Source organism: Priapulus caudatus, unplaced genomic scaffold (assembly GCF_000485595.1).
Source record: "Priapulus caudatus unplaced genomic scaffold, Priapulus_caudatus-5.0.1 Scaffold1567, whole genome shotgun sequence".
Lineage (NCBI taxonomy): Eukaryota > Metazoa > Priapulida > Priapulimorpha > Priapulimorphida > Priapulidae > Priapulus > Priapulus caudatus.
The window spans coordinates 22027-44959 of record NW_014578628.1 but is presented as its reverse complement, the minus strand read 5'-3'; the positions used below and the strand labels follow the sequence as shown (position 1 = coordinate 44959).

Here is a 22933-nt window from a genome sequence, read left to right as displayed (position 1 = left end):
TAGACCGAAAACACTTTTAATTAGTTTATCATAGAGCTTTTCAAATTGAAAAGTGCATATAATAATTTTTGTCATAACATATACTATTATGTTCCAGGGTCCGTTCTTAAGTTGGTTGCTGCTGTCATATAAATTCATACGTAAACTAGTTTTACCCATCGCTTATTATCTTATTAGACTGCATTTCTAAATATTCTATTGTGTGCAATGTTATTATCGATTTTATTACCCAATGTTCTTGTGTCCATATTTTAAGTAGTATTGATTAGCTAGCACGATTTCCCAGCGCAGCGGGTACCAGCAGCTAGTAATATAAAATAAATTAACATAATTATATATATATATTATATATAATATAATATAATATAATATAATTATAATATAATCATAATATAATTATATATAATATATATAATATAATATAATATAATATAATATAATAATAAATTATTATCTATTAATACACCGTGAACTCGCTAGGTGGCGGTAGTAGCCTAAACCCGCTTGAACATGTCAACTTAAAATGCTAAGAATAAATTGTAACATTATTATTTAATATCTCTTGCTTATTATGAGCTATAATACTTATAGAAATATCTTAGTTATCATAATGTAAAAAATGCTCCAAAGGTGGTTGAACTAGTGCCGTTTTGCTCAAGTTGTTAATAGATGGCGCTAAAGTAGATCTTACTGTAGACTGGAACCCGGTCGACAGTTCCACACGCTACACTAACGTCAGTGTAGCGAAGGATATATGCCGGAGTGAAGGTGGCAAACGGGTACCAGTCTAATCCCACCGCTGCTCCAACGCGTACAACATGGCGGCCCATAGCTCCAAGAAACGGTCTTGCTAGGGTTAGACAATCCGTCGCACAGCATGGTGCCATTGGTGGGGCTAGGCGGCCCACATCTATCATGTATCGTTAGGTTGACTTTGAATAGTTAATACGCAACTTCTTCGCAATATAACTGCATAAGCTGCAATCTTGCAGAGTGTCTGAGTGGTTTTCTCGAAATCGCCATCCTATTCCTAATTCACGTCTCACTGTTTTCCAGTGCTGTGTGGTATTTGTGTGCGTCGTGTAGTGGGATGGTCGTAACGAGCCTTCCGTCATCCTATACCGGTATACGCACGAACACAGGCGCGACTTGGCAACCGCAATTCTCGTAAATAGTTGTTGCCAACAACATGTTCTGCTTGAAACAGACTCCGCTCTGGCGTGCATGCGTCAGAGTTCCCTTGTGTCGCACGCTCGGTGGCGTGAACATGTCCTTAACGCGTAAATATCACAGCCTGGCCGTCTGCTTCCCCGATCGTACACAGCAGCATGACTGCGTCGGTGCTCAGTGGTCAAGGATCGCTTGCCCCGGTTCGCACTGCCACCGGAGCGGCGTTGACCGACATAGGCGGGCGACGCCGATGCTAGTGCAGGTCTCACAGAACTCTACAAGTAACGCGAGAAAGGTGCGATTGTCGGCGCAGGCGATGGTGGATGCTGCTCCGTCGGCGTGGCAACCATACCTGCGCTTGATACGATTGCATTCGCCGACAGGTGAGAGATTAGGCCGATGAAAGTTGATGTCATGGTTCTCGTCAGCGCCCGCATCAAATTTTACTCCCGCACCAAAAAAGTTCAACACTCATCGCTGACGAAATTCCCGCATCAAAAAGTCCCCATATGAAATTCCCGCCTCAAAAAATCAACAATCTACAGTCAGCACTACATGTATGGAAGACAAACAGTAAAAATTTGAATAAAAACTGTCAACAAAGAAGTTATGACATTTTTCAATCTTATTTTGCATATGTACAAGACCCGATACCCTCACTAAGTTCTATTGGTTTGTATATGAAAGATGAATGTTGATCTAAATCCCTCATCAAAATCTCAACAATGCCTGACGAGAACCATGAAATCAACTTTCATCGGCCTTAGCGGTGTGCAGCGTGGCTTTTGTTGGCATCATTGGAGCCATATTACTCTATTGTTCCTAATTCCAGTGTTGATCTACTTGTACATTCCAGGGGCGGATCCAGGATTTTTGAAAGCGGGGTGTCCAGGAAGAAATAAAGGGCACTTTTTCCTGCTTAATTTTTCTGGTGTTTCAAAAGCTGCCAAAGGCCACTTAGGGGGGTATATATATATATTCGTTACAAAAACCTAGAAATTGGCAAAGGGGGGTCCGCGGGGCATCCGGGGGACCGGATCCTCAGAATGCACCAATTTTTTTTTTCTTGGGGGAGGTCCCCCAACCCCCCCTAAGTGGCCTTTGGCAGCTTTTGAAACACCAGAAAAATTAAGCAGGAAAAAGCTCTTTATATATATAAGTAAATCTTTATCAGAAAAACTAGCCCTAAAAAAAATTGTGATGAAATTTTTTAGTGCACTTTGAAATTAAAGGACCCTCTAAAAAAAATCCGGACCCCTGGACACCCCCCTAGGTCTGCCCTACATTCATAAAAATGCCGTCTCACCCTCTATATAATTATCTTTCCCTATCATCATGCTCGAATTTGTTTCATTATACTTGTTATTCCATATTTTTTACAAGTTGCTACCAAATTTAAAAGATGCCAGGTATGTTGCCACGTGACGATCGTTTGCTCACGCTTCATAAACAGTTCCAACTCACTGTGTGAGGCGCAGGTTTTCCTGTTCATGCGACTCGTATCCTTACTTATAATAAAATAAAGATACATAATTATATGTAAGAATAAAAGTTATAATGTCCTTTAATATATATAATTATATATATCTTTATTTTCATCTTATCCTTACTTGTATCGTTCCGGCGACTTTAATCGTGACTCCGTGCAGGTACGTGGCTGCTGTACTGGCCGTGTGCGTGGAGCATTGCCCTGGCTGCGGCTCCGGGACAGTTGCCCGATCTCTACCTCCTCGTCCTGTTCGGAGCCGGATCTCTCATCATGCGCGGGGCCGGCTGCATCGTGAACGATATGTGGGACCAGGACATTGACCGGAAGGTATATAGTGTAGGGGGAACGCCTTCGTCAGGTCGTCGCTGTGCGACCGCACGTGTCTTTGCGATTTTCGTCAATGTTGTGAATTGTCAATCCTTGTGACAGCTGAGACGACAGCCTGTAAAGTGTAATCGCGAAGAAAATAAATATTGATCGTGCGTTCGCTGAACTGTAAGGGCGATGTGCATTTCGTACTCGAGTTTTCTCTGGTGTGTTGTATCCTACTCGCATGTCTTGTACCGCTTGCGTTCTACACCCAGTTTCACTCTTGGCTTTTTTTAGGTTGCACGCACAAAGGGGCGCCCTCTGGCGTCAGGAGAGCTGACGAACGTACAGGCACTCGCATTCCTTGGTCTGAACCTGACAGCTGCTCTAGCCATTCTTCTACAGCTTAACAACTATAGGTATAACATAGACTGTTGACTACTGACTACCATCAAATAGTCGTTAGTAAAAATATTAAAGGTATCAAGTGTAGGGTCATTGTGTAAGGTATGCCTCTGCCATATTTTCAAAAGCATTGCCACATTCACAGTACCATCATGTTATCCCTGCTCAGTGAGAAATAGTGGAACGTAGAACTCTGCGCCCCCCACCACCTTGCAAACATATAAAACAATATAATGTTCTTTTAATTTTGGGTTTCATGTCCATTTCTGGAATTTAACGTCTAGGCCAGAGTATTATACTATAAGAAAGAATAATATGCTTGCATATAGTTACCTGAGTTACTGCTAGGTGGCCAGCCAAATTATATGTTGTCAGCCAGGAATTCCTCTAAGCACGTCGGACAATCATTAGCAATTAATTCGTGATTGCTAATTACAGTTAATTATTTGTGGCACAAGCAGCTGCAATACACAGATAAAAATATCAGTTCATAGACATACATTTTAAAAGCGGTGAAAACAGCATGACTGTGTTGGGACTGTCATATGTATACAGAGCTAGAAAAGAAGGCATGTCGATTAAGCAATTAAGGGATGTTGAAGAATTTATGGGATATCACACATTTTTAGATACAAATTCGCAGGTATATATCGAACCCGACATGCGTTAAAAGGCTAGAGAGAAGCCCTGCCTTACATGATTGATTGTAGCACAAGTTCACTTCTCTCTTTCTTGTTGTCTTTATTTTACAGCATCGTGCTAGGAGCTAGTTCTCTGCTTCTGGTTGCCACCTACCCAGTTATGAAGAGGCTTACCTACTGGCCTCAGGCATTCTTAGGTGAATACACACTAGTTGTCGTACCAGCACATGCATTATATCAGCACAGCCGAGACCGTGCCGAATGCTACAAATGGTAGAGTGCAGTAAATGTGAAAGCAAAAGCACTGAGTGTTGGACCATACAATAGAACTTGAATGTTTTGAAGGTCCCTGAAGGGAAAAATAAAAATTCCATTTATAGGTGACTATTCTCTAGAGCTGACCACAGGTCTGACTCTAGTATGTTGTGTAATATAGTACAGACCATTGGTCAAAGCATCATATTGTGCTCAGATGTTGTATAGTATAGCCTGTGAGGCAAAACTTTGCACTCGTGGTCATGAAGAAACTTGGTTGCGCCTAATAGCAATGTTGCCCGATAATAGAGGTAATCGTGTCACGAGGGTCACCGAAGGTCAAAGTTATAGCACGCTGTGTGTCGTTCCCTGCACCATTATTACGTGTTGCGGCAAGTGGGGGGCGATCTCTGTTATCGTACCGGTAACAGCCCATCTCGCAGGGTCGCTGCATGGCCGCCATCACTGGTGAAACACTGCGCTTCCCAGGCAACGTAGTACATGCAGCGTTCGTCGGCCATGCTGCTGGCAGGGGGCAGCAGCGTATATGTACATATATGTGTGGCAGTGAATGGCAGGCAGGTGGCGCCACGTCAAGCCTTCGTCTGCGCGAAAGAGTGGTCGCTCTTGCGGCCTGCAGGTGGCGCTGGCAGCACGATGATGTCCGCTCGACCGCGCGCACAGGTAGCAGCGCGGTAATGTTCTCAGCCCGGTTTTTGCGCTCTCCTGCAGGTCTCTCCCTGAACTGGGGCGTTCTTATCAGCTGGGCAGCTGTGCACGGCTCGCTAAATACGGTGACGCCTACCCTCATCTACTTGTCGTGCATTTCTTGGACAATTATATACGACACTATATATTCGCATCAGGTGAGGCATCGGTGTGTTTTGGAGACATTGCTAATACAGGTCCGGGGTCCAGTGCATCAGCGGTAGAATGTATGTTTCCGATCCTGGTCAGTGGTGTTAGTCTACGTGTATAGATGGCTAGAGTCGTCTCTTTGATGATACTATTTCACTTTCTATTTTTGGGTACTATTCTGATTTGTATCTCTTTTGTCTTCGTAGTGTTTTTGTACAGTTCTCTATCATATGAATGATTTTCCTACTTTCTCGAATATTATATGATGGAATTAGTTAGTCGATTAATTTATTAGTTATTCCTTATTTCAAGTAATTACTTTTAGTTTTTCACATTTACGGCCTAACTTGAGAATTATCTATATATCAACTCTATCTAATACTTCAACAATAACGATACTGGTATTGAATACTGTTTCGAATTATGCAAAGACCCATATTTGGTTCTTTACTAAATTTCAGCTAATCATGTTCTTGTGTTTTTTTCTGCATGTTTGTGCAGTAGTTTCTTTAAAAGCAAATAGTTTATTGTACCTAATAAGTAGTGGGATATTCATTATAACCGGCTTATAGAATATTAAAACAAAGGTTAACGTATAAAGGAATACAACCATCATTTTGGTCGTGTTCGAGGCTCCCTGAATGTTAGAGTAGCGCGTCCATTCTAGTGGAGGATGTTTGTATGAGACAAATTCTAAAATCTTCTACAAACCAAATAGTAAATGTGAAAGTGTAGTTTGTCCATGAATGTTAGAGAATCCTGCTAGCAATAGTTCAGTATTTTTTGTATAGTACTAGTAGACAGGGAATTTATATATTCAAGTAAAGGTTCAAATGATGTAAAATTCTGCATTACATTACGTCTAATCTGGCATTATTCTTTCCAATGAATTAAAACTACAAAATTCCATCAACACATGAACATTACTTGACTGTAAATAGTCTTAAAAACGCAGCTTTTGCTGTACTCTTTCTCGTAATCTTTTTATTTTTATTCGTCCTGTTTTTGTCCTAGCCTTTCACACATGTCTATTAGAAAGATTTCTACATTCCACTTGCAATAATCAGCCAATGTCCAAGCTTGCACTAGCTTCCTTTGCTTCTCTGCTTGCCGGTTGTCCGTAGAATCTTGTATCTGGTGGGGTGAACTGTGGCTGTCATGGGGGGCTGGGCAAGGGAACCCAGAGGGTAAGGTCTTTAAAAGGTGACCAAGACAGCATCAGCTGAGGGCAAAGGTGATCATAGAGGGAGGCAGTGTATGTGATTCAGGACACGAGGGACTAGCTGATTGCACCTCCTATTGCAATCTGGTCGAGGATATTACCGTGATATGTCATTGCGAGTCGTTCTGCCGTTGTTGGTAGCGCTTCTGCTACTGCAGCTGTTGCTGTTGCTGCTGGCACTGCTGCTGTTGCTGCTGGTGCCCTGTTTGTGGGCTAAAAGCCAGCACGTGTGAGAACGACAAGTTCTCGCCTTCCTCCTGATAAGCACTCGTGCGACGTACGCGAAACCTCGTCGTGGAACACAGCGACCTATAACTTTGACCTTCGGCTTCATCTTCAGTCGACTATATGCCCTTGACGTCTGCGGTGTGTGTCGTCACGTTGTTACGCGGCCGGTGTAAGACGTAAGCACGGCACACTGAGCGGCAGCTGTGCGACTAGACGCGTGTGGTGTGATCGCCGTGGCGGCGGGTGGCGATGCGCTACGAACACGTGCTGTAGACGCACGGCGAGCAGCAGCCTCCAGGGGGAGCCGGCGTACACGCACGTGCGCGCGCATCGTTCACACGCGGTACGCTGGTCCTCCTGAGACAAATGTTCGCTGGCGTACACCGTTCTGGTCGCGAATGCACGCTGCTGCCACTGTTCGCTTGTTCTCGGCCAGGGCTGACATTTAACTTCGGTTCGCTGCTGGGCTGGGTAGCTGTGACGGGGTGTCCAAGCTTCGGCGTTGTCCTGCCCCTCTACGCTGGCTGCTTTGCGTGGACAATGATCTATGACACAATCTACGCCCACCAGGTACAGCCTATCGTTAGAAGCTCGTTCGAAATCTTCCTGCTTTCGCATACGTAACTTCTGCACCATCACCTCGTCCTCATCATCTGCATCTGCCTCCTCCTTAACCTCTGCATCCTCCCAATTATTTTCCTTCATGCTCAACGTCCTCTGCCTCTCCAACCTCTGCTGCTGCATCCTCCCAGTTCTTTTCCTTCATCCTCCATCTTCATATAATTACATTTAGTCGTTTTCTTTACCAGCACATCTATCTCCTTTCCCGCCTATCTGCTACCACCCATCCTACCAGCATGATCCTTACCCTCCTCTGCAAAAGTCTATTCTTTTAAGTTGAATTTGTTTTTTTTCCCCGGCATAGCCGTAGTTGAGTTTATTGTCGGTAGCACTCACGATGCTGATAGCTGTTGTCTTGATCAGCACACGTTCCTAGTTTACACACACATCACTGAAACGTATCAGCAGTCGTCTAAGTCTGAGCACAGGGGGGGGGGGCACTCACCCCACATTATGGTAGGTATGTGCCACTGAGAAGTCAAAAATCGGGGGCTCTGGAACTAACTCAGACCTGAAAATGTGGGTCTCTGGAACTTATGTCTGTTGAATGTGGGATGCTCTGGAACTGGCTATTTTCGAAAATGGGGGTCTCCGGAACTAGGATTTCGTTGAAATGCAATGCTGTGGAACTGGACATGTTTAAAAGAGGGGGTCTCCGGAACTGTGGGGAAACTGTGATTTGCTTTAAAATCTATGCTGTAGCACTTGAACCAATAATTGTTGTATTATGTACAGGAGAGAAAAACATGACCCAGACAGAAATGAACGCACGCACACGCACGCACGCACGCACGCACGCACACACACACACACACAGACGCACGCACACTAACAGGGACACAACTAGGGTCTCCGGAACGGGGAAAATGTAAGATCTGCATGGTAACTAAACTTGTGATGCTTTGGAACGAGATATTCTTAAAAATGCGATGCATTGGAATGGAAGTTTAGGGTTGAAAATGGGTGTCTCTCCCGCGGCACATACCTACCATGCAATATATATGGAGTGCCCCCCCCCCAGGAGCACAGCTTCTAATGGTAACCGATCATATACTAATGAGTCACTTGTCTCTAGTGTGGTTGCCGGTAGCAACTGGTGTCATTATCGATAGCAATACGGTGGTGATGCTGCAATCTCTCATAGAGGCAGTATAAATTTTATAGTAATCGGTGTGCGGTATAAAATCATTTTTAATGTGTAGTATATTGTTGCTGACCTACCGTGTGCTAACTACTCTTGTCTCTGACCTACCATGTGATCGTGTACTAATGAGTCGGGAGTGTATAATATAGATAGTGTATAATATAGATCTATATTATACCTCTGAACCGAGTCCTCACTCGGGCCATCCTGTCGTCCCTGGTGGCCGCAGCGCTGACCTAACCGCGCGCGTTCCTCGTATTGGCCAGCAGCTGACCTACCGCGCGCGGTTCCCGCGCGTATGGCCGCACGCTGACGCTACCGGCGCGCCGTTCCCATCGTATGGCCGCACGCTGACCTACCGCGCGCGTTTCCCTCGTATGGCGCACGCTGACCTACCGCGCGCGTCCCTCGTAATGGGCGCGCAACGCTGACCTACCCCGGCGCGTTCCCGGCGTAAATGGCGCGCACGCTGAACCTATCCCGCGCGCGTTCCCTCGTATGTCCGCACGCTCGCACCTATCCATCCGCGCGCGGTTCCCCGCGTGGTGGCGCACGCTGACCGCTCACCGTGCGCGGTTCCCGCCGTTGGCCAGCAACGCTGTATACCTTGCCGCGCGCGTTCCCTCGTATGGCCCGCACGCAATGACCTCGGAGCCCCATGCGGCGCGTTCCACTCGTATCGAGTGCACGCTGACTAACCATTCCATATATTTCCCGCGCGGCGTTCCCTCGTTATGGCCGCACGCTGACACCTATACCGCGCGCGTTCCTCGTAATGGCCGCACGCTGACGCTACCGCGCTCGTCCCTCGTATGGCCGCAACGCTGACCCTACCCGCCATGTGCTTCCCGCGTATGGCCGCACGCCTACCTGCCGGCGCGCGTTCCCTGCGTATGGCCGCACGCGACCTACCGCGGCGTTCCGGCGTGTGGCCAGTCACGCTGAACGCTAAACCCCGCAGCTGGAGGTTCCGCTTTTGTGTGGCCGCACGCTGACGCATACCGGCACGCGTTCGCCCATTCATAGCGTGTGCCGCACGCTGACCTACCCAGTGCGCAGGCGTTCCTCGTATGGCCGCCACCTGACCTTACCGCGCGCGTTCCCGCGTGTGGCCGCCACCTGACCTACCATCCGCGCCGGTCCCTCGTATGGGCCGCGAACGCTGACCGCCTAACCATCCGCCGCGCCGTGGTTCCCCGTGTGGCCCGCCACGCTGACCTACATCCCATGCGCGCCGTTCCCGGCGTGGGTCCGGCAACGCTGACCTACCGCCGCGTTCCCTCGTATGGCCGCATCGCTGACCTATCCGCGCGCGTTCCCTGCGTGTGGCCGCACGCTGACTAACGCTTCGCGCGTTCCCTCGCTATAGGCCGCACGCGTGACCTATCCCCAGCGTGCGCGTCGCAGCGTATGGCGCCACATCGCGACCCACTACCCCATGCCGCGCGCATTCCACGCGTGTGGCCGACACGCGTGACTACCGCCGCGCAAATGTTATCCCCGCGTATGGCCCCAATCACGCTGACCCCATCTACGGCGCGCGGTTTCCCTCGTATGGCGCACAATGACCTAGCCGCGCCTCGTTCCCCCATTCGTATGGCCGCACGCTGAACCTACCCCACGCGTTCCGCGTGTGGCCGACGCTGACCTAACCGCGCGCGTTCCCTCGTATGGCCGCAAGCTGACCTACCCAGCGCGCGCTTCCCTGGCGTATGGCCGCACGGCTGAGCCCATCCATACTACCCGCGCGCGGTTCCCGCAGTCATGGCCGCACCTGATCTACCCGAGCCACGCGTTCCCGACCATGCGTGCTGCCACCTGCACGCTGCACCCATACCATGCCATGCCGCGCGGGTCTCCCTCGTATGGCCCAACCGCTGAACCTAACGTCCGCGTGCGTCCCGGCGTATGGCCGCACGCTGACCCTAACCAGCACGCGGTTCCCCCGCGAGTTAATGGCCCGCATGCTGACGTACCGCCGGGGGGGCGTTCCCCGTCGTGGCACCTGCACGCTGACTACCGCGCGCGTTCCCGCGTGTTGGCCGCACGCTGACCCTAACCGCGCGCGTTCCCCGCGTGTGGCGCACGCTGACCTACCACCGCGCGTTCACCCCGCGACGTGTGGCCGCACGCTGACCTACCCGCGCGCGTTCCCGTGTGGCCGCACGCCTGACCTACCGGGGCCACGCGTTCCGCTGCGTATGGCCCACCCTGGCACGCCTGACCTACCATCCGCCATCCACCTGCCGCGTTTCCCTCGTAATGGCCGCACGGCTGACCCCCGAGCGCTTCCTCGTATGGCCGAGCTGACCTAACGCCGCGCGGCCCGTCATCTCGTATGCCGGCACGCTGACCTAACGGCCCGCGGTTCCCTCGATGCCGCACGGCTGACTACCGCCGCGTTCCCTCTATTCGCCACTGCAACGCTGACCTAGCCAGCTCCATCCATCCATCGCGTCGCGGCTTCCCTCCGGTATGCGAGTCTCTTCACCCTGAATGCCTCCAATGCCCCATGCGCGCGTTCCCTCGTAGGCGCCACGCTGACCACCGCGCCCGCCGGTTCCCTCGTATGGCCCGCACGCTGACCTACGCGCGCGGGGTTCCGCGTGTGGCCGCACGCTGCGACACGTCCTACCCCGAGCTCGTTCCCGGCGTGTGCCCGCACGCTGACCTACCGCACGCGTTCGGCCGCGTGTGGCCGCACGCTGACGGCTAGAGCCCGCGCGCGTTCTCGTTGGCCGCACGCTGCACCACTAACCGCGCTGTCTCCCGGGGGCGTGTGGCCGACGCTGACCTACGCGCGCGTTCCAGACCACTGCGTATGGCCGCACGCTGACCTACCGCCAGCGTCGGTCCCCTCAGTATGGCCGCACACTGACCTACCGCGCTCGTTCCGCCATCTGTTTGGTCCGCGACGCTGACCTACCCACGCGTATCCCCAGCGTGTGGGCCGCACGCTGACGCTACCGCGCGGCCGTTCCCTCGTATGGCCGCACGCTGACCTACCCGCGGTCTGATCGTTCCGCGTATGGCGCGCACTGCTGACCTACCCGCATGCGCGCCGTTCCCCCAGGCGTGTGGCCGCACGCTGACCTACGCCCACGCGTTCGCCGTGTGCCGGCACGCTGACCTATACACGTATGCCGCGCCGCGTTGCCCTCGTATGAGGCCGCACGCTGACCTACGGCGCGCTTCCCGGCCGTATGGCCGCACGCTGACCTAACGCACGCGTTCCGCGTATGGGACGCACGCTGACCTACGCGCGCGTTCCCTCGTATGGCGCACGCTGACGACTGCGCGCGGTTCCGCGTGCTGGCCGCACGCTGACGCTAACCGCGCGCGTTCCCGCGTGTGCCGCACGCTGACCGGTACCCGCGCCGTCCCGCGTGTGGCCCGCACGATGACCTAAGCCACGCGTTCCCTCGTAATGCCGCACAGCTGACCTACCCCTGCGTGCGTTCCCGCGTGCTGGCCGCACGCTGACCTTACCGCCGCGTTCCCCTCGTGTGGCCGCTACGCTGAACCTACGCGCGCGCGCCCGCGTGTTCTCGTTCGCAGAAGGCAAGGAGGAACGACAGTGCTCATCCGGCGGTCAAGTCTACGGGCTGGGGCTGTTGCCGACAACACGTGCATGGATCAGTGGTTGAGGCGGCTTCGGGGCGCTCATGTGATTGGCGGGCTCGGCGCGGCGGGCTACATGTGGGCGAGCAGACGTGGCCCGTTTACAGTGCTCCCTCGCCCTCACGCCGCCGCTCACGAGTAGCGAACAGGTACGCATGCTCGGTGTCGTATCGTCAACTGTGGCGTGTCATGTCATTGTGAGGGTGGGCCATGTCCGTGGCAAACACATGCTGTGTGCGTCACCGTGGCATGCGGTGTCGAGCGAGCGGTGCTGTGGTCGTCAACGTGTGGGCATGCGGGTCGAGCGAGCGTGCTGTGTCATCAACGTGCATGCTGTGTTGTAGTGAGCGTGTGCGTGTCGTCCACAAGTGGCATGCTGTATTGTAGCCGAGCGTGCGGTGTCGTCCACGTGACATGCCGTGTCGTAGTGAGCGTAGCATTCTAATATATAAACCATCTAGATCACTTATAAACTGTTCCCGTGACACTGTTTATGATATTGAAGTGTAACACAGTAGCATGTCACTGTAGTGTGTCACTGTAGGGTGTCAGCAGTAGTGTTATAATATGTTATGCCACTCCTGGTGGCAGTATATCATGTCGCTGTGCCATGTCACTGCAGGGTCTTGGTGTAGCACGTCACTGTACCATGTCACTGCTGTGTGTCACTGTAGCATATTGCTGTACCATGTCACTGTTGTGTGTCACTGTAGGCTATCAGTGTATCATGTCACTCTACCATGTCACTGTATCATGTCTTGTTGCAGGTGTGGTGGCTGGACATCAACGATGTTGACAGCTGCTGGGAAAGCTTCCGTTCCAACATACGCCTCGGCCTCATCCTCTTCGCTGGCATCGTCGCCGGCAACCTGCTGAAGCCTGAGACAGCAGACGACGAGACAGACGCGGGTTCCGAGGCACCGAGAGGCGAGACAGATACGGGTTCTGAGGCACCGAGCGATGAGAGCTGAGACACGAGCTGCGGGGCGAGACTGTGAGGGCAGGTTCTGCTGTGTGGTGGGTGGTGGTGCCATCTATTGGAGCATGTGGCAGTTGTTCTGTGTGGCGGTGCACTCGAGCCATCGCAGTAGAAGACGAATGACACGTGACTGTTGTGTAAATATTGTTCTCGGTGAATGGTGCGATGCGTGACAATGCAAGTTTCATATGCATCTCATCAGATTCCGTCTCACGTGCCTCTAGTGTGGTTGCCGGTAGCAACTGGTGTTATTATCGATAGCAATACGGTGGTGATGCTGCACTCTCGTAGAGGCAGTGTAAATTTTATAGTAATCAATGTATGATCTGTATAGTGCACTAAATTGTGTAATTTTGCTCAACCGCCAGTTCATCAATCAGTCAATAAATACTATGTGCATTTTAAAATTAAAATATGGTGATTGACATTTTTTGTGTCTAACTCCTTGCGAGTATCTGCTGCGTATCTACTACAAATCTAAGATAATCTATATTATATATTTCTGTCTCCCTCTCTCTAGCTCTCTCTGAACAAAATTTAAAAAAACACCTTAGTTTCAAAAAACAAACAAACATAGTTGGCAATGAAAAACGACCATATGTTGAAAGAAATGATAAATAATGGCATAATAACAAAATATGTCGTACTATTGATACAATAGAGCTGATATGTTTAATAGTGAGAAGTTACTATATAACTAATAAAACAATAAATATGCATTTGAATAAAATCAGTAAACGGAAGTATAATGTAACTAAATATATAAATGTAAAAACTGTTTACATTACGTTAAAAAATATGTTATCATATAGGTTATTTACTTATTTTTGTTATTATGATAACCTTTTATATTTCTGAATCAAATTAGCAAACTGTGTAATAAGTAATAACATACATCTAATGTGTCTGTCTTTTTTCGCGTCTGCGCTTTGAACCACGGGGTGGGCTACGAGTGAATCAAATATGGCGCCTTCAACTCCGTAAGTACTGGACTAATGAGCGCCCTCCGCATTCTTGCTTTGGATTACGGGAGGCTGTCGATGTCCGGCAGTTTCCCTTCATTATTATTTGTATTATTTATATTAGCTAAAAAGGTTGGTTACTCCTCGTTAGTCGTTAGTAAAATACTAGTAGTATGTCATTATGATGGCGTGTAATGTAATATTGTATGTAGGCAGGGAGAAGTAGGCCTAGATGCTAGTTGAGTGGTTCAACTTCTAGTGACAGTGTTGACTGTTGTTATTGCACAATCGTCACACACACAGGCACTTGGAACGTCTCAATAAAAAAGGTAAATAAACACGAAATGTATTCACTATCAAAGTCTTAATGTTTCTATATTCTATTTCGCCTATAATCACCTGTAAATGCCGGTCAAATGCTCATCTGCAACCCACAAGTACACTGCACGCTAGCTGCTGCACACTGACACATAAAGCAGGTGGCTCAGGGATAGAGAAGATGTCCAGTCCTATCTTATCAACTAACATCATCCTATCCAATCACCGTACTGGACATTATCTCTATCCTTGAACTAAGCAGGTTAGCTCTAGTAACGCTCATAGTCATACTCATAGGGTCTATGTCCCCCAGGATACTGCCGGAACGTACCCTGGGTACGGTCCGGTATACCGGAATGTACCTTGGTAACTATCTGATATGGTTAGGGTTAGGGAGTAGGCGTAGGCAACTCCCTAGACTCGTTAGTGGAGTAGGCGAGGTACGGTCCGGCATATTACTATTAGATAGTACCAGCAGAGCATATAAATCACGTTGATTTATATGCTCTGGTACCAGGGTACGTTCCGGCAGTACCCTGGGGGACATAGACCCTCTCAGCTCTAGTAACTATAGCCCGCGTACGCCTGCGGCAACCGTACCCGGGCTATAGATACTAGAGCTAATAGCAGGTGGGAAAGCGTGCTGCCAAAATTCGCTCGACGCTCGCTTGATTTCATACGAATACAACACAAATATTCAACCATTCTACTCCATCTTTGTTTCTATTTGAAGAACAGTGTTCACTTGTTATAAAAACATACTGTCTGTGTTTGTAACCGAGCTGTGTCACGTGAAATCACACAAAGCCTGACGAAATTCTCGCGTTCGCTCCCGTCGCGCAGTTTATGTAAATTGCTGTCGGAATCAGGAAACACCCACCGGCGCTCTTCGTGACCTCATTTTTGCGCTGCAACGCTGCAACGTTTTTGCAACGCTCTACTGGGGCTTTGACGAGGCTCATACGGGAGTTGGAAAGCAGCGTGGTAGTTTCCCAAAATGCAGTGCGCCGTCTATAGCCCTGTACTTGCAGCCATTTACATAAACTGCGCAACAGGAGCGAACGCGATTTCGCGTGACACAGCTCGGTTACGAACACAGACAGTATGTGTTTATAAAAAGTGAACACTGTTCTTCAAATAGAAACAAAGATGGAGTAGAATGGTTGAATGTTTGTGTTGTATTCGTATGAAATCAAGCGAGCGTCGAGCGAATTTTGGCAGCACGCTTTCCTACCTGCTATATATTTATGTGTCAGTGTGCAGCAGCTAGCGTGCGGCGGCCAGCGTGTGTTGCAGATGAGCATTTGGACAGCATTTATAGGAAATTGTCGGCAATAATAGGTGAAAGAGAGTAGAGAAACATTAACTTAAGACTGGTAGTAAATAGCAAATAAGCAAACACACGCAGTCATCGACAGTCGTGCTTCATTACTGCTTGAAGAGAGCCATCTAGGCATAGGCATAGCAGATGAGACAAGGTTCCTCGGATCGAAAATTATGTTGAGGTCACCATTCAAAGCTATTCACCCACTGATTTTAAATCTCATTTCCGCCTGGAGAGGGAAACATTCAATCTGTTTGTTACCGAGTCCCGCACTTCCTGCACTGCAATTCCCGCACTGATATATCGTCGCCATTTCGTTGCAATGAATTGTGGGATACTTCCCCAAGTGAGCGGCTCGGCTAGCGGGTTACTTCGGCCTCACCCGGGTAATGCAAAAATACCACGTGACTGCCAAATCGAATGTATATTTGTGGCTGGCCCGAGTAGACCCAGGTTAACTTGGGGAAGCAAATCGAACGCACAACATAATACACTGTCACTGTACAGTGGTCCCGCTTTGTCGCCGATATAGTTCAGGTCAGTGTGTTGCGATCTGTACACAGTCAATCTAATAAACTGTGCCACCTTCCCACTCCCCCTCCTATGCCCCGTATTTCCTGCAGAAGTGCAAGAGCTTTCGTGGTAGAGTAAAACATTGGTTTAGATTGGTTTTCAAAAGAATTTATAACCTCATAACCCAATAAATATCAGTCTTCAAAAGTCCACGGGACTGTAACGAAGACAGAGACAATTTGATCAAATCAACAGATCAACGCTGTGGATCGAATCTGTAATTAAATTTATAATTTTAAAATTATCAAGTCTTCTCACTAGTGCAACCAGAAATTCGGAGCCAAATCTAGAGGCAATGGCATGTGTATTTAAAAACATTCAAAGACATGTTTTACTCTGCTGTCGAGCATTAATATTGAAGAAAACTAATGCAATTAATCGATAGTTTGATGCATCGTTATACTGCTAGTGGCTAGGTATATTGTGCAGGGGGAGAAATGAACTTTTGAACACGGGGGAGTCCAACGGACTCCCTACCCTCAAAAAGAGGGAGTCCGCAGCAAAATGAAGGAGTCCGCAGTCTGAGGTTCAAGATATTAACAATAACGCATGTGCTTATTTTTAAGATTCGTGCGGTTACACGTCTGTCAAATTTTCTTTGGATATTAGCTGAAAAAATACGGTATTTCCACGAGGCCGTGCTCCGGAACGAACTAGGTAGTATGGCAGAATTTTCAGGGAGTCACACGGACGCCTGCATATGTCAAATTAGGGAGTCCGGCAGTAAATCAGGTAGTATTTGACTCCGGACTCCCGTTAATTTTGCACCCTGTTGTGGGTGGTAGGGAGCGGGTATTTAACTTTTTTGCTATTTCTGTCGTATGTGTATTACCAGAGAAATATTACCTAGTATAAACCTAATGCTACCTTAGCTTATAAGTAAGGCTAACCCTGAGTCCACCCCACACCCATTGTATTCATACTAAGTATTTAATATCTTAAAACATGGCATCATACAAATGTTGTTGTTTTTCAGGAAGGAAGCTATTGTCTGTTCACGGGCCAAAATGTTTAAGCAGAAAATTGCCATCAGTCTCCAAAGACCAAAACCTAAAGGACCGATCGAAGGACTGTTTTGCAATTATTCACACAGGTATTGAAATGGAGTAAAATATCATATATTGTAATGTAGATTGTAGAATACAATTAACCCAATGCTAATTGTTATCTAGAAGCTTGAGATTTAAAGAAGGTATGTTCTAGGTCGCACTACCCCGTAAAACCGCTCGGCTCATAAACACTTACAGTTAACACGATCTAATTTCCACCAATTGGTATGCCCTCCTGTACAATTGGTATGCCCTCCTGTACAATTGGTATGCCCTCCTGTACAATTGGTATGCCCTCCTGTACAATTGGTATGCCCTCCTGTACAAAAGCCAGTGCTGTTACACCTTCCTCGTCCTTTTTTGCTTATAATAATGACCAGGAACTTGTCTAAACATTCCATTAGATGACATCAGGTCACACCTGTTTAAAAATTGGTTAATGCACTTTCCTGTAATTAATCGGGGTTCAAATTTAATTACTACACGGCTGCAAGTGCTGTGGTTCCCCTCATTACAGGCCATGGCGCCATTAAAATGTATAATATTCATGACAATAAACCACTGTGGCTGCCATACCTTGTTTGCTTCTTATCCCTTCACATAAATTCCATGTAGCATATATGTATCCCTCTTTGTTCCACATAAAAATGTGCCGTTAAAAAGCAGGTAGGCTCAGTAACCTTTCTTTGAAGGAAATGACTGCCTATCTCCTCATCCAACTTGCCGTATAACCCAAAGTTTCTGATTATTATTATTATTATTAAATCTTTATTGCATGTAATTCAAATACAAATACATGTACTGATTAAACCCGAGGCAACAGTCGCCCTGCCTTAAAATTTCCCAAGTTCCACCCCGTGATGTCGTCTGCAACCCGTTTTCGTTTGTGGCAGGATCTGCATGCAGACGCGCATCGAGGGATCGGAGTACTGCATCAGACACATCCTGGAGGACAAGAATGCTCCCTACAAGCAGTGCAGCTACGTGTCGAGCAAACATGGCCGCCGGTGCCACGGCGCGACGCCAAAGTCCGACAAGCGCGATGGGTGGGTGTTGCATAGTTACTCAGAGCCGTCGTTAAGGTTTATAGAGTTGGAAGAATCTGATAAGGGCTACCATCAGTCGAAACTAGTCGTTCGTCGCTAAGTTTGTCGCTCGGTTGCATTCGGTGGTAAGAACGCACACAGTGCATTGCAGTGGATCTGCATCCCGTAGAGACGCTCCATGCCGTAAATAAGTAAAATAAGTAATAGCCTAAAATATTACCGTTTTTTTCATGCCAGCCCTGAATAGCAGTAGTGCTGCGAGTTGTTTTTCACCTGCAGACTTGTCTGTGTCAGATCGACTGTGTCTGTGACTGTGTCTGTGACTGTGTCTGTGACTGTGTCTGTGACTGTGTCTGTGACTGTGTCTGTGACTGTGTCTGTGATCACGTGTAATCGCATGCAGACTACAAGGGCATCTTGTCTGTGAGCAGGTACTGCGCGGAGCACGCCAAGAAGACGACCGTGATGAGACAGAGGGCGCTGCGTAAGAAGCGTCCCGCCGAAACGCCGGACAGCCTGATGGCCGAGCTCGTGCGCTACGACGCGACCCGGGGCTTAGAGGAACCGGGCACGAGCGCGGGCGAGCTGTCGGGGAAGAAACACGAGTCAGCACAGAGCGCAGCCAGCAGAATCCTGGGTACGTCACGAGTGACCTTGCCACGGTTTACGTTTAGTGATGCAGAGCTCAAATTTCCCCCATAACTCTGACGGCAATTGCTTTGGCTGCCGCCTGATTTCACCGGTGTTTTACGGAAATAAAAATTTAATGTCCATAGGGATAGACTGCCGTGGCAGCCCAAGCTGGTGTGCCTCCGTGCTCATCTTGTTAATCTCGTAGCATATCTATCGCTGTTTTTCGCACATAAATGTGCTGTTAAAAAGTGAGTGGAAATAATAACCTTTCTTTATTTTATTTGGAAAAAAGAACAAAATAAGATTTTTGAATTTGCGCAACATCCCTTTAGAAATGTAGAAATAGAACTTGCTTTATAGAACTGAATACACTACATATATAGCTTAAATGTAGGCAACACTGGCCCAAAAAAAGATCTAGGATTCGAGCGGCGGCGGCGATTGTTTTGCGTTTGCAGACTACGCGAGTGAGAGCGAGAGCGAGCAGGAGACGGTGCTCGTCGATCAAACATGGCGCGGCGATGGCGACAGTGACGCGGAGAGCATTGACTCTGAACAGGAAGACCCGCTCAAGTACGAACGCGCGACCCCCCTGCTTCATCCCGCGGTGTCCCGTTGAGAATTACTCCGATTTTTCGATATTTCGATACTTATATATTTTGATATTTCGAGGGGAAACGAAAACATGGCTCTAAACTTGTTTGCAGTAGTGTAATCGTGGGGCTTCAGACATGTAAATGAGGATTAGTCGAGAGAAACTCGGAAAATGTCCTTTATAGACAGGTGTCCGTTCTATAGAGGTGATGTCACAGTGTTGCTGGCACTCGGGGGGGGGGGGACAGCAAGTGTGTCCTTTATGGGCAAGTTCACATTCTATACAGGTGGCCACTAACACAAGCTTGAATCTAATTCGAATCCTGGTTGCCCGAGGGACACACAACAGTTCCCGCTCCTCCTTTAACTCCTTTCCTCTTCCTCTTTCTTCCTTTTCCTCCTTTAACTCTCCTTCGTCGCTCGTTAAGAGATCCACGTATACGTTTCCGTGGTAACACGTCACGTTCGTCTGCGTTCAGGCACGCTGGGGTCTACACTGCGGAGGAGGTGGCTCTGATGACGCGCGACAAGCTCATACGCCTGCAGTCGCTCTACATTGACCAGTTCAAGCGACTGCAGCACATGCTGCGGGAGAAGAGGAGGAAGTATCTACTGGATAAGAAGAATCAGGACGACTTGATCGGTACGTGTATGACGACGCGGGTCTCTTTCCGCGCATTGCTCGTGATGTGACAGTAGCAAGTGAAAATCTCTCTTTCTCTCTCTTTCCCTCCCTCGCTCTCTTCCGCTCTCTCTCTCTCTCTCTCTCTCTCTCTCTCTCTTTCTCTCGCTCTCTGTCTCTCTCTCTCCCTTTCCCTCCCTCCCCCTCGCTTTCTCTCACTCTCTCTCGCTCTGTATCCCCCATCACTCTCTCTCCCTCCCTCTCGCTCTCTCTCACTCTCCATCCCTTCCAGGCACTCGCAGGCTGTTTGTTTGTTTGTTTATTTTCTGACGTGTTTCTTTCCTGCGGCTAGGTGGTGATCACATGGTCATACCGTCCAGCCTGCAGGCGAAGCGGCAGTACGACAAGCTGCACGCCCTCAAGCGTTACCACCGACGCCACGGCAAGGAGGCCCTGCTGCACCAGCAGTCGAAGCAGCGCAGGATCGTCCACTCCGAAGGTACGCAGCCTCGTCCCCACAGCGGGCGCCATTTTTGATCGAACCGATGACATGGGATTGATGTTCGTACTGAGGTGCCATTTTTGGTCGAAAAGATTTGACCGTATCTAGGAGTGATTTTTGTATTTGTGGGTGGGACGGTTGTTTGTGATGTTTGGAATGTGGGTGTTGGACGCACGGACGGTAGTGGGTGAACGCATGTGATAATGTGACGAGAGCCAGCTTTGTTGTTTCCTCGCGCAGGCGACAGCTACCAGAAGCCGGCCGTGATCAGGTGCTCATACGTCGTAGATGGCGCCACATGCAACGCGCAGGTGCTGCCACTCACCTCGTTCTGTCAGCGTCGTATCCTTGTGTGGTCAGTGTAGCAGATGCGTGAATCGCTGGGGGTTCGTGGTTTATGTTAGTCCTCGAAATGAAGTAGCATCGGTATATTAGCATAGTACAAGTATAGATAGGACAAGTAGCATAGTTTACCTTTCATGTATTTTCAAGGCGAGGTCGGACCGGTTAGTAAATTAAAGTCTGTGTGGGTGGCTATCTGACGAAGTGAAATTAGTCAATTGGGGAAATGTCAGTAGTTATGACATCACATGTTCAAAATGGTTCTGACTTTTGCTCATAAAGTGTCATGCAAATGTCATAAAACTTCAAACGTATGTTAGATGTAACTGTTTCCTAACATGTGTTCCTAATTTTACAACAGGACACTATCAGACAGACTGATAAAATGTTACACGAGTTTAAACTTTTGTAGGAAGTAGCACTATCTGCAGAAACAGTTAGTAGCAGTGTCTACCCGGCTATAAGATACCTGTAATATAAAATGTCTTGGATAGAGTATTCGTATTTGTGTGGATTCGTTGCTGCAATCCTTGACCAGATGTCGTTCAGATATCTGCCACGATGTCAATCAGCTGTTGTATGTACCCTGTAACCACGGCGATCCAGAATGCGACAAGCCCATCGTCATGGCGATGGAGGATGCGGCATGTCCGGTACATACAGTGCTGCCTCTGTTTAAAGACAGACTCCTACCAGAGGAAGCAAGTGTGAGTACATTCATGAGATACCGCAGATTTATACACTAGACATTTTTCTTATTAGTATTTCATTAACTAAAGAAATTCTCTAACGAGCTTTAATAAGCTAAGGATTTAAGGATTTCACTAACAGACCTATCTGCCAGGGATGATTAATAGGCAGTTCTAACCAACCACTGTGGCAATAGGACACTAAAAGATATTGCTTCATAACAAAGTATCGCAAACAATCTACAATTTGACGTACACGTGTGTGAAAGCTTGTATAAGCTCGACTAGCTTGTTGGACATAGTAACAGTATCAAAGGCATGCCAAGTTTTCTCGCTCAGGCACATAGGTCGTTTATAATGCTCAGCTGTGCGACGTGTGCTGCCCTCTATACTGCAAGCTCTGCTGCGTGACGGCTCGTGCTGCCCTCTATACCGCGAGCTCCGCCGTGTCGTTACGTACACACGCCGCACGCGTTTTCTTGTCTCGGCAGGATGCGGAGGCGACGCACTCTGACACGCTGATCAACGTAGACAAGTCAGACAGCGAGGAGAAGACGAAGCGAGAGCGAACGGAGACAGGTTAGTGCTGCCCCCTGGCGACAAGCGAACGCCGTCGCGATCGCGGATGCAAGATGACGGCTCCGTCACATTTATGTTTTAAAGGAAGATGTCGCGTCGAGTGTTCGTCACTGAAACTCCCAAGCTGACGATTTTAGTGAATCTGCGCTTACACGACCTCTGAGTTTTATTTATGAAGTCTAAAAATTTACATATTTCACCTTCACTTGACATGTTTGTACAATCGTTGCAGTGCGGAGATTCAGTTGGTGCCAAACACTTGCACGTGTAAAAATAAGTGTGAAAACCAATGGTCAGGCCACACTCCGTTTACATGCTGTATTGCAGCTGGAATGGGCTATGTTCTCGGTTGATTTTTGGGGGTTGACTGGTTACTGTGTAAGGCTTCGTAGGGTAGACGGCTGTTAGCGTGAAACGTGTCAGCGTACAAGTGGCCGTATAAGGGGATGAACCATAATTCTGTATTGCAGGAAGCTCCGAGGATCTGCCATTGGTGTCGCTGGCTTCGCAACAGTATCTCGAGCACAATGAGGAGCAGCGTCGGCTGTTGAACGGCAGCGCGTTCAAACAAGAGAACATGCCGCTGACGATTCTCGCGTCCGCTGGACCCAGCACCGCCATCGACACGGATCTGATACAGGTAAATGCGTCGCGATGCACAGATGCTTCACACCTCTTCCCCCCCGCTCTCTCTCTCTCTCTCTCTCTCTGTCTCTGTCTCTGTCTCTGTCTCTCTCTCTCTCTCTGTCTCTGTCTCT

General features: G+C 48.7%; 2 protein-coding genes across 7 annotated transcripts in view; both read left to right on the top strand.

Moving 5' to 3' along the window:
- The first annotated feature begins 785 nt into the window (after positions 1-785).
- Positions 786-13355, top strand: LOC106817022 (4-hydroxybenzoate polyprenyltransferase, mitochondrial-like). Of its 5 annotated transcripts, none has more exons than XM_014821672.1 (6): positions 786-1553; positions 2820-2986; positions 3266-3387; positions 4126-4211; positions 5002-5135; positions 7014-7091. In XM_014821672.1, the coding sequence occupies exons 1-6, from the start codon at positions 1190-1192 to the stop codon at positions 7017-7019; spliced, it is 879 nt and encodes a 292-aa protein (XP_014677158.1). In that variant the 5' UTR covers positions 786-1189; the 3' UTR covers positions 7020-7091. The 5 variants fall into 5 exon arrangements, with proteins under 5 accessions (XP_014677158.1, XP_014677157.1, XP_014677154.1 ...); XM_014821671.1 differs by lacking the exon at positions 7014-7091 and adding an exon at positions 6690-6769; XM_014821668.1 differs by lacking the exon at positions 4126-4211 and adding an exon at positions 12731-13355 and having other exon boundaries at positions 787-1553; positions 7014-7147.
- Positions 13356-13839: 484 nt separating this feature from the next.
- The window catches only part of LOC106817017 (KAT8 regulatory NSL complex subunit 2-like), a 10666-nt gene continuing 1572 nt past the window's right edge, over positions 13840-22933 (top strand). The window contains exons 1-11 of one of the 2 annotated variants that reach the window (XM_014821664.1): positions 13840-14036; positions 17096-17212; positions 18062-18214; positions 18646-18851; positions 19306-19420; positions 19921-20084; positions 20416-20562; positions 20806-20907; positions 21457-21614; positions 22088-22175; positions 22646-22815. In XM_014821664.1, the coding sequence (XP_014677150.1) occupies positions 17127-17212; positions 18062-18214; positions 18646-18851; positions 19306-19420; positions 19921-20084; positions 20416-20562; positions 20806-20907; positions 21457-21614; positions 22088-22175; positions 22646-22815 (1389 nt within the window). In that variant the 5' untranslated portion in view covers positions 13840-14036; positions 17096-17126. Of the gene's footprint in view, positions 14234-17095; positions 17213-18061; positions 18215-18645; positions 18852-19305; positions 19421-19920; positions 20085-20415; positions 20563-20805; positions 20908-21456; positions 21615-22087; positions 22176-22645; positions 22816-22933 lie in introns of both variants that reach the window. The other variant, XM_014821663.1, reaches the window with a different exon arrangement.

Bases quoted from the DNA above. Each gene is read 5' to 3' on its own strand.
- LOC106817022 (XM_014821668.1), top strand. From the start codon at position 1,190: ATGTTCTGCTTGAAACAGACTCCGCTCTGGCGTGCATGCGTCAGAGTT. The intron at 1,554-2,819 runs GTGAGAGATTAG...GACTCCGTGCAG, and splicing joins ACGATTGCATTCGCCGACAG to GTACGTGGCTGCTGTACTGG. The intron at 7,148-12,730 runs GTACAGCCTATC...GTCTTGTTGCAG, and splicing joins ACACAATCTACGCCCACCAG to GTGTGGTGGCTGGACATCAA.